The sequence below is a fragment of the Amblyomma americanum genome, chromosome 3 (genome assembly GCF_052857255.1).
Source record: "Amblyomma americanum isolate KBUSLIRL-KWMA chromosome 3, ASM5285725v1, whole genome shotgun sequence".
Classification (NCBI taxonomy): Eukaryota; Metazoa; Arthropoda; class Arachnida; order Ixodida; family Ixodidae; genus Amblyomma; species Amblyomma americanum.
The window spans coordinates 222,712,350-222,723,711 of NC_135499.1; the positions used below are offsets into that span (position 1 = coordinate 222,712,350).

The following is an 11,362-nucleotide window of genomic DNA, read 5'->3' on the forward strand; positions in this document are numbered from 1 at the left end:
ACCCTCCCATTGGCTACAGCTGGCGCGACCTTCTTACGAACTTACTCGAGCTTCTTCCCATTGGCTGCAGCAGTTTGCGCGACGGACCCCCGATATAACCTGAGCTTACCCGAGTTACTTTGAAGCTCCACACAAGATTTTTGGTTGGAACCGCGTGTTAAGTGGTGCTTTCGCATTAAAACCGACGCACAGCATGCATGCACGGTCAGATGGGGAGGAGGTGAGGCGGTCGATAATGGAATGTAGCTCGGAATCCCGTCATTGTTCTTCACAACGTGAGCAATAGCAGAGTGAGAACACGACGGTGACGCAGTCACTGCCGGAATGGTCAGAAGGCTCAACGGGATATCGGGAGAGGCAGTAAGCACGGCCCGGGTCCGCTACATTGTAACTAGGACCTGCACTTTCCGGTTTTAACCTATAAACAGCGAAACAAGAAAATGGAATCGGTTAGCACCGAAAAGCATCGATTTCTGGGCATGCTGAGGCTAGCTGACGGCCGTTTTCGCCAAAAAAAAAAACTCTCCTATTCCTTTCCTTTTCAAAGCACAGGCATGCTGACGAGGCACTCATAACAGTAATGATAATAATAATAATATTTGGTTTTTGGGGAAAGGAAATGGCGCAGTATCTGTCTCATATATCGGCGGACACCTGAACCGCGCCGTAAGGGAAGGGATAAGGAGGGAGTGAAAGAAGAAAGGAAGAATGAGGTGCCGTAGTGGAGGGCTCCGGAATAATTTCGACCACCTGGGGATCGATATTTTAACCTCAAGTCGACATGAATATCGCCGCAATGGATTGTTTCGTCCTTTGAACAACCGGAGCGGACATAGCCGACCGCCTAAGCGCGCAACCGACTTCGCTGTAATATATTTTATGCCATCAGTACGAATTTCCAGAAAGTAGATTGAACAGCGCAGTTACAATTTTCTGAATGCCTTTGTAGCGTAGGCATGTACAATCCCACAACATCGGCCGCTTCTGGACAGCCGTGATTAATTTGCCATTGTAAACGATGCGCGCCGCTTAGTGGCCTTGCTCATTCCGGACAGTTAGGCGAGTCAAATGAGGCAGTAGGAAGTTGGAACCCATGAGTCCTGGTCGGTCCGCACTGACCACCCGGCGAACATATCTAGCTTGGCTAGACCCACGATGGACAGCTACTTTTTGTCGCCCGACGAACACAAACTGGACACGTCGGACGTGTCTTTAGATACTCGGAAATAGCTGGTATACTTTGCAGCAGATACTGCAGATGACATCGTTGACCGAAGTCGCGATGGGTACCGAGACCCGCCCATTGGCACGAGATCTCGCCCCATTTTTTGCTGAAAGCATCCGTCCAGCGCACGCCAGTTTTGTACCCAAAGTGTCACCGGCGCTGACCCAGTGGCCCGCAGTGCATGGTCACCACAATGGCGGGTGGTCACCACAATGGCGGGCCGCCGGGCCGTGACGAAGCGCGCTTCCCGGCGGCGGCCACAGAGATGCCTGCCACCGGCCGAGTCGGAACGCTCGTCCTCGGAACCGCTCTGCTGCTCTCCGCCGTCGCCGAGGGACAGCCCCCCACCGCGGGTGCGTACGCAGTTCGCTTCACCTTTCGTTGCTGAACCCTTCTCCGATATTTAGAAAATCGACTGCCTTTTAATCCCGCAACATCTCGTATCCGAATAAGAACGTTTCCCATCAGCTAATGTCCGAGCAACGGTTTGTCCTCAGATCCAGAGCCCTATGGAATCGCTAAGTAAATCGCTTCGCTTGAAATTGAAGGCAAGGTTATACCGCTTTCATTTTCCAGCGAGCCTTTTCGGAATCTCTTACTTTCTGTTTCAATATTTCTCTACTAAACTGTCCTTGCCCTTGCCGTATGTATTTACTCGTGAGCCATCTAGGTGTCCTTTCCCACGCAGTCTCGACACTTCAGCGATGTATAATACCTGTGAGCTCTCGGCGCCCGTCGCTTTTCCTCCTTTTACATTCAAGCACTGACCACCATATACGTCATTTAATTGCTCCATTAGCTGTGGCTTCACGAACGCTTGAAGCAAGTCTACGGACTACCAGGCATGAACGTACTTCCCGCAAATACTCGGCAAGTATACGTTTGCTTCGGGGTTAGTCGGCTCATGACTAAAGACGGCCGGTTTACTTCATAACGCAACAACAGCACATTAAAGGGAGACTCAACAAGCGCGAAATAACTACCGAAAAAGAGCGGCACCAGTCGGAACCGGACCCACTCCCTGCGAGCCGCCGCGATACGGGACGAGTGCACCACCGATTAGACCACGAGCGCATTTTTTCCCCTTCATTGCCAGTCGAGACACATGGCGAAATACAAAACACGTGAAGACGAGCCACTGACACGAGCATCTTCCACTGACACGTCGCAGTGCTGCAAAGATATCAAACAGACTCAGCCATTCGGGGGCTCAGGTTGAGCTGTGTAAACATCCCGACTGCATGTATACATCACGCTCTCAATGAAGTATCCACTCACAAAGTGAGCATTCACATCGGCATGCGTGACTGCCATTCTTGTCTTCAACGAGCTGCGGAGGCTCAGGACCACAATCACATATTACGGAAACTCGCCCTTCAAAAACAAACAATCAAAAATAAATATGGCTTGCGACTTCACACGCCGGGGCTTCACTTAACCAGCCATGCAGGTTGGGTTCGCTTCGAAGGCCTACCGGACAACGTTGTGTCACGGTAGTCCGAGATCTAGCTTTGCGCGTTATTATTTAAGGGGCACTGTTACTACGAGCTCGTGTGGCCGGCATCAAAAATCTCGCATCTTTAACAGCTGCGCAGACACAGGGACGCAGGCGCGAGAAACTCGAACAGACCGACCCGTCGCGGTGGCTTAGAGGATATATGGTGTTCGCCTGCTGAGCCCGAAGTTGCGGGATCGAATCCCGCAGCTATGGCAGCCGCATTTCGTTGGAGGCGAAATGGCCGCGTTAAAGAACCGCAGGTGGTTCAGATTAATCCGGAGCACTACACCATACTGTGTACATCAGCCACACACCACAACACACGACACTGCACTATACAATACATCACACCGCACTACATTACACTGCATGTCTGCTGTGTGCCACGGGAGCGAATGTGGATTGAGGAATATTAGCGAGAACTGCCATGACCGCGCCAAGAGTTGCCTCCGATCTGGAAGGAGGTACTTCGCACGCATCCCCACTGTGCGCAACGTGATGACTGCCACTGAAAAAAAGCGAATAGACTGTTCTTACTGCTTATAATGGTTTCAGATACGCCTGAATACCCAAATGACCCGCCGCGGTGGCTCAGTGGTTAGGGCACTCGGCTACTGATCCGGAGTCCCCGGGTTCGAACCCGACCGCGGCGGCCGCGTTTTGTTGGAGGCGAAACGCTAAGGCGCCCGTGTGCTGTGCGATGTCAGCACACGTTAACGACCCCCAGGTGGTCGAAATTATTCCGGAGCCCTCCACTACGGCACCTCTTTTTTCCTTTCTTCTTTCACTCCCTCCTTTATCCCTTCCCTTACGGCGCGGTTCAGGTGTCCAACGATATATGAGACAGATACTGAGCCATTTCCTTTCCCCAAAAAACCAATTATTACTATTATTATTAACTGGAGGGTAAATGAACGTCTGAGGCAGAACAGAACAACTTTGGGCTCGGGCACGGGAAGCAACTTTTTTTGCATGTCAAAGACTGCCGCCACTTTTCCCTTCGGTTTCATCTTGCTCGTATTATCGGATGGGGGAAATCAAGACGTGAGCGTGAGCTGCTGGAGGCATTTTTAATCCAACAGAATAAGCAGACGTGCATTAGCGATCATTCAATTGTTATCGCCGAAAAAAGGAGCCAGTTTTTACCGTATATATATATATATATATATATATATATATATATATATATATATATATATATATATATATATATGATAAACTTTTCCCTTTCTTCTACTTTGATAAAACTGCTCCTTTATAAAACACTTGTTCGGCCTAAATTGGAATATGCAGCATCTATCTGGGACCCTGACCTGTCATCATTAGCTACTGTGGGGTTGAGTGGGGAGATAAGTAGGTTCTCCCCACTCAATCGCGGCTGACACGGTTCAAAGCCGCCCGAACCCCACCCCGTGATCGCGTACGCTACCGAGCGCTCGCCGACCACGGCGGGCCTTGCTCTGAGGGAACAAAGGAACGACACAATGGCTGACACAAACAGGCATTTATTGCTACAGAAACAATAACGCCAGCTAGCAACAAGGTACGCTAGTGAATCAAGGACGTCCGACTCACCAGCAAGGTTCCGAGCGAATGTTCCCCCGCGCTAGGGCAAGGGATATATACTCCGAAGGCCGGACGAGACGAGAGCCTGTCTCCCCGTCGCTTGCTCGCCCCGCCGGCGAAGAGCGGAGCCGCGAGCGACAGGTCCGCTCGGGCCGACGATCCCAGCCGAAGCCCCTATGCCCCCTCTCCCGCGCGCGGACTTTGGCAGTCTCGCGCGCAGCGATGCTGACGCCCTCTCTTGCCAGTTAATGTAACTGACAAAAGAATACGTCCAGTCTCGAGGTGAGACTGCCGCTGCACGGTGCCTCGCGGGAAAGCAAACTCAGGGGGCTGCAGGGCAGGTCCCCACATCCCCCCAACCTTAAATAGACCCACGCGCCTGAAAGTACATGCTATGGAGGAGTCTCCTGGTCTTCGTGTCCTTGAGGCACGTCTTGCAGCGGAGGTCACGCCGACTTCCGCGGTATTCCGAAGGCGGCGTGAAGGTCTCCGCTGGGACGACTCGCATGGCCCGCGAATCGAAGGCCGGTGGGAAAACTTCAGGCCAGGATCCTGCAGTAGTCGCCAGGGCAGCAGCAGCCGGAGGTGACTGCTGACTGGTCTTGCCACAGCTGCCCCGGATGGATGCGGCGAACAGGATACAGGCCGCTCCGTCGCAGCAGGTGGCAGCGAGACGATGTGCACCGGACAGCAAGCCTGAGTGGCTCCACCGAATCTGCAAAATTGCCGAAACGCTCTCGTCGTGCCTTTAACGTAGGTCACGGGAGGGGAAACGGCACCCGCAAGGGCCTCGTGGCACAATGCCCAACTCGCTAGCAAAACGTCTCGGCGGCTGTGCAAACGCAAAGTTCGAGTGAACAAAGCCCTTTCTTGAGTTGAACGAGACTGCTCAGTTCTTGCGAGGTTACAAAAAAAAACGGGCGGGCAGCAAAGTGCGCCCCCTCTCAATGACACGGTCCGGTGATCGTGTCTCTTTTAACGTGGTGCAGGCAGCTCCGAAAAGCCTCAGGCCTAACTACCACTCCGACAACGACCGTGACCACAACAAAGACACGAAACGGGTTATATGCGCGCAGCCGCGATGAGACGTCAGCTTTGTGGGGTTGTCCTACCCCGCTTACTGCACAAATCAGCTTCTGAGCGCCCGGTGCCGAGCTGCAATACCAGCGAGCTCGTAGCGACACCCGTGGCCCCAGGCCACCCGGCTCCCGGAGCCGCGACTCCCAGAGTCGAAAAAGAGACAGTAGAGAAAATATATACAGAAACTCGGACCACCCACGCGGCTTCCATACTCACTCGCTTCGGGCTCGGCGACTCCGCGGGCGCTAGGCCTCGCGCTCCCTCGATGCGGACCAAGTGATTCTCGCGAAGAAACTCCAGGGAAAAATGTGCTGAGCATGTCGAAAAGTTCAAACATGCTGCAGCGCAATACTCGCACTCAAGAAAGCATGCCGCAGGTCCTAGCGATCAAAATTCACTCTAGGCCTAGCACTTGTCAAGTCCGGACAAGGAGCGTTCCCCGAACCGAACCGACAGTCGTCCAATGTTCCAAGAGCAGGCCCCACGTTGGGCTGCCAGACGTGGTGGTTGACTTGGGGAGATAAGTACGTTCTCCCCACTCAATCGCGGCTGACACGGTTCAAAGCCGCCCGGACCCCACCCCGTGATCGCGTACGCTACCGAGCGCTCGCCGACCACGGCGGGCCTTGCTCTGGGGGAACAAAGGAACGACACATTGGCTGACACAAACAGGCATTTATTGCTACAGAAACAATAACGCCAGCTAGCAACAAGATACGCTAATGAATCAAGGTCGTCCGACTCACCAGCAAGGTTCCGAGCGAATGTTCGCCCGCGCTAGGGCAAGGGATATATACTCCGAAGGCCGGACGGGACGACTACGGGAGCCTGTCTCCCCGTCGCTTCCTCGCCCCGCCGGCGAAGAGCGGAGCCGCGAGCGGCACGTCCGGTCGCGCCGACGATCCCAGCCGAAGCCCCTCTCCCGCGCGCGGGCTTTGGCAGTCTCCGCGCAGCGATGCTGGCGCCCTCTCTTGCCAGTTAATGTAACTCACAAGGAAATGCGCTCAGCCTCGAGGTGAGACCGCCGCTGCACGGTGCCTCGCGGGAGAGCAAACTCAGGGGGCTGCAGGGCAGGTCCCCACACTACTGAAATCGAATCTGTTCAAAACCGTGCGTGGCGTTTCATACTTTCCATTATCACCGTATCTCCAGTGTTACTGCTATGAAAACTACTTTATCATTGCCACATCTTTCACTCCGCAGAAACATTTCGCGCTTATGCCTATTTCATAAGATCTACTACTACAATCTCGTCTTTAAGAGCCGGCTACTAACTACTCCTACATATGTTTCAGGCCGCATTGATCGTCTTCGCAAAGCAGGTGTTCCGTCATGCCATACTAAACACGCTTTTTCTTCTTTTGTCCCCGACACTTCTGACAGTTGGAACCACCTTCCCAGGCACATTGTCGATATTTCTAATCCAAGTTCTTTTAAGACTGCCCTATGTAATCTTTATTTGTAGAATTTAGTCAGTTTTATTTTGCGTTCGGTTTCGTTGTCTTTTTGATGTCTGCCGGAAATGTTCTCTTTTTTGGGAATTGCTGTTTTTTCCGATTTGCCTTCTCTTGCATTATTTTGTGTTATGTTTTGTTCATTTTTCGCCGCGTTTTCGTTTCTTCTATTTTGCTTTTCTGCTGAACTGTACGGACCCAATGTATGTCCTTCCCACTCCCCTCTTTAATGCCTTCGGGCCCTGAGGGTATTTGAATATATATATATATATATATATATATATATATATATATATATATATATATATATATATATATATATATATATATATATATATCCCACTGATAAGCACAACACATTAAAAAAATAACGTTCCCCTATGCACCTTGGTTTCGGTGACTGTTAGCTCCCTTCATAGGTTTGTCAAACGGGCCCCTCATTTCATTTACCTTGTCTGCTAATAGCTTAACGAGGGTCTCGGTTCTGGCAGTCTTGATGCCATAGGTAGCATAAGAGGGCTCTCGCACAGTGTCCGCCCTCGCCGTTAGATGACGTTCCACGTCACGCTCGCGGTATTACAGGACGTGCTACGTCCGCCGCTATGGTCGAGGGTGGCGCTGGTGAACACTCTCAAGGTACGCTTACACCCAATAAACATAAATACCCACGAGAGCAGCTTATTGGACAGCCGTCGACATAGCCCAGTTGGTAAAAGCACCGGACGCGATATTCGGAGGTCGTGGGTTCGGATCCAACCGGCGGCATGGTTGTTTTTTCTGCCGCTTTATAAGCAATTTTCTTTAAGCGATTTATTAATCTAAGTATTATTATCCCACTGATACGCACAACACATTAAAAATTAAAAAAATACGTTACCCTATGCACCTTGGTTTCGGTGACTGTTAGCTCCCTTCAAAGGTTTGTCAAACGGGCCCCTCATTTCATTTACCTTGTCTGCTAATATATATATATATATATATGTATATATATATGAAGGGAGCCAACAGTCACCGAAACCAAGGTGCATAGGGGAACGTTAATTTTTTTTTAATGTGTTATGCTTATCAGTAGGATAATAATTCTTAGATTAATAAATCGCTTAAAGAAAATTACTTATAAAGCAGCAGAAAAAACAACCATGCCGCCGGTGGGATCCGAACCCACGACCTCCGAATATCGCGTCCGGTGCTCTTACCAACTGAGCTACGGCGACGGCTGTCCAATCTGCTGCTCTCGTGGGTATTTATGTTTACTGGGTGTAAGCGAGCCTTGAGAGTGTTCACCAGCGCCACCCTCGACCATAGCGGCGGACGTAGGACGTCCTGTAATACCGCGAGCGTGACGTAGAACGTCATCTAACGGCGAGGGCGGAAACTGTGCGAGAGCCCCCTTATACTACCTTTGGCATTAAGACTGCCAGAACCGAGACCCTCGTTAAGCTGTCAGCAGACAAGTTAAAGGAAATGAGGGGCCCGTTTGACAAATTTATGAAGGGAGCCAACAGTCACCGAAACCAAGGTGCATAGGGGAACGTTAATTTTTTTTTTCTGCTGCTTTATAAGTAATTTTCTTTAAGCGATTTATTAATCTAAGAATTATTATCCTACTGATAAGCATAACACATTAAAAAAAAATAACGTTCCCCTATGCACCTTGGTTTCGGTGACTGTTGGCTCCCTTCATAAATTTGTCAAACGGGCCCCTCATTTCCTTTAACTTGTCTGCTGATATATATATATATATATATATATATATATATATATATATATATATATATATATATATATATATATATATATATATATATATATATTGGTTTTTGGGGAAAGGAAATGGCGCAGTATCTGTCTCATATACCGTTGGACACAACCGCGCCGTAAGGGAAGGGATAAAGGAGGGAGTGAAAGAAAAGAAGAAAGAGGTGCCGTAGTGGAGTGCTCCGGAATAATTTCGGCCACCTGGGGACCTTTAACGTGCACTGACATCGCACAGCACACGGGCGCCTTAGCGTTTTGACTCCATAAAAACGCAGCCGCCGCGGTCGGGTTCGAACTCGGGAACTCCGGATCAGGAGCCAGCCGAGCGGCCTAACAACTGAGCCACCGCGGCGGTTTTTATCATCGGAGATTATTTTCATCACATTGTTCTGAATGTGGGCTTGCGCAGGAAAAGCATATAAACGTTGCTTTCTTTATCGGAATAAATCAGTTGTCAGTCCAGCTAGAGCCGATAAAGAATGTATTGGTCAAGCAAGAGGCGATAGAAAATATACTCAAACTAAAACTTTTGCAGCGGTTAAAGCGAAAAGGGTGAAAAAAACTGATGTACGCAAAATTGCGAAGTTGGTCGCGTGAGTTTTGGAGATGTTTTATTCATGAAATACCGACTCAACGCCTACGGGACCAAATTAAAACAAACGTCACCCTCCCAAATGGTCTAAAAATATTAGCGTTCTTACACGCGCTAGAGCGCGAACGCGATGAAGCCGCACAGCTGTCATAAGGAAATATAAAGCATTAAATGACACATGGGCAGGCATCAGCAACCGGGCCTTGGCCACCAATCGGCGGAGGGGAGAAGAGGTGGCCCGGCTGCTGCTTCGCGCGGGCGTCGGTGGGAACCTGACGGGCCTGCTGGCGCTACTGGCGCCACTGGCCGCGCTTCCGCTGATCGCCGGCACGGCGCTGCCGCTGAGCATGGCGCCGCTGCTCGTGCCCGCCATGAGCACGGTGCTCGGCCGACGCCGCAAGAGGGACCTGCTCGCCGCCTTCCTCGTGAGTGTACCCCTTTCCACTGAAGGCGTTGGACGCTGCTGAGCACCGAAATTATCGTCAAGCAACAAACGCATTATAGCGGCAGCCATTTCGTGCATATATTGACAGGGCGCCTGTCCCCTGACGAGAACCATCTCAGTGCACGGCGCGGCTGCGCGTCGGGTCAGTTAAAAGCTCCATCTGTTTGATACGTGCACAGTCCGCACCATGGCTCCACTGTGGAGCATGGGGAAGCGCCGAGCAGCAGAGACTGCAAAGTCGGCGAATGTGCATACGCTGCTGGCAACGGCAAACGTGCGACGAACGTCCGCCATACATAAGCGGCACAGTGCAACCGCGCAGACCCACAGCGGCACCGAGCCAGGACCTTGGTCTATACGAGACCTGAGTGTTGCTCTGGTAACATCGCGGAGCTGGACGGCGAAATTCGAACCGCGACTCGGGAACGACGTGTCTTGGCAAGAGGCAATGTTAGGCTTTGTTGCTGCGTGCATGCACTCCTTCTAGGCAGGCTTCGTCCTATGATCTACGAATGGGTGTCCCATGCAACATTTAATACGACCTTTTTGGTGCTTCTGGCAGGGAACATTGTTCACAGTCAGCAAGCGAAGCCGTCTAGCGATACCTATTTCAGGCCGAGTGAGAGCAGCTTGCTGGTGAGCGGCTATAAAAGCGAATACACGAAGTGCACGGAAAATGTACCCTGGTGCGTTAACTGCATGATTCCCTGTGAATAGACAACAGCTTACGCTTCCAGAAGATATCGGTATCATACAACCACTTGACAGCTAAAAAAAAAGAAAAATGCCTGACCGCGCCGGCGTCCGTCTAGGCTCGAATCTCCGCGTAACTCACCAGGAATACTCGAAAGCAAGTTCATCGACGAATTACCGAAGGGTAAGGTCAGTGACATGTATACGGTGCGCCAAAAGTCGCCAGGCCACAGGGTCTGCCGGGGGTAGAAGTATCAACCTCTGAGAACCCTGGCATGCAGCTTATGCTCTGCACGTGGCCTGTCTTTCCTAAAAGTGCAGTGGACGGAGCAGCGCCGAGGATAACTGGGTGACGTGCCCTCGTTCTCCTCTGAATGATAAAAATTTTGCCCCACATCATGTGCGCAGTGCTGCTGAATTTTCAGCAGCCGTTTCGTTTTGCGGCCACTCAAAGTGTGTACAAAGAGCGCGGCGCCAACGACGCGTGTCGCAGGAGGAGCGTGGCGGCTCGTGGGCCGACCAGCAGGACCAGGTGCTGGCGGGCTACTTGCAGTGCAGCGGCATGCTGGCCGCCGACAACCGCTGCCTGGAGCGGCTGGCCTGCCAGTTCTCGGCGGACGCGCTGCCGCAGCACAAGGACGTCGCCTCGCTGGTCATCTACACGTTGCTCAGGAACCGCTTCATCCCGGAGCGCTTCAAGGAGCGCCTGCGGTTGGCCGCCCGCCAGGCGAGGGACGGCGCCGACTGCCTGCGCCGCTTCCCGTGCGAGCAGCGCCCACGGCCGGCCCTTGTGTAGCCCCAATGAATAAATGCGTAGCCAACACTGCATCTCCCTCGCTTTCCAAGCTAGCTCACTTTGCTTGAACCCGCGTGCGTTGAAACTGAGTATAGCGTAAAATCGACGACGCGACGAAGTGAGTCGAACTGTTGGTGTGTAAAAGAATTTAGGTGTTAAAACTAATGCACGGAAGTGAAAAAAAACAACATTCTCATTCGGTCCTCCGGCGTTTACGGTCCGCTACGAACACTCCGCTGAAGCATCACCGGCATG

General features: G+C 51.6%; 1 protein-coding gene across 1 annotated transcript; it reads left to right on the plus strand.

Moving 5' to 3' along the window:
- The first annotated feature begins 1,418 nt into the window (after nucleotides 1–1,418).
- LOC144124388 (uncharacterized) lies at nucleotides 1,419–11,156 on the plus strand. Its single transcript, XM_077657015.1, has 3 exons — nucleotides 1,419–1,578; nucleotides 9,360–9,598; nucleotides 10,805–11,156. Exons 1-3 carry the CDS (start codon nucleotides 1,419–1,421, stop codon nucleotides 11,105–11,107), a joined length of 702 nt encoding a protein of 233 aa, XP_077513141.1. The 3' UTR covers nucleotides 11,108–11,156.
- The last annotated feature ends 206 nt before the right edge of the window (nucleotides 11,157–11,362 follow it).

What these genes read in the sequence shown, in the direction of transcription:
- LOC144124388 (XM_077657015.1), top strand. Translation starts at nt 1,419, where the DNA reads ATGGCGGGTGGTCACCACAATGGCGGGCCGCCGGGCCGTGACGAAGCG. An exon ending in GGGACAGCCCCCCACCGCGG is followed by an intron (nt 1,579 to 9,359) that starts GTGCGTACGCAG and finishes ACACATGGGCAG; the next exon opens with GCATCAGCAACCGGGCCTTG. An exon ending in ACCTGCTCGCCGCCTTCCTC is followed by an intron (nt 9,599 to 10,804) that starts GTGAGTGTACCC and finishes CGCGTGTCGCAG; the next exon opens with GAGGAGCGTGGCGGCTCGTG.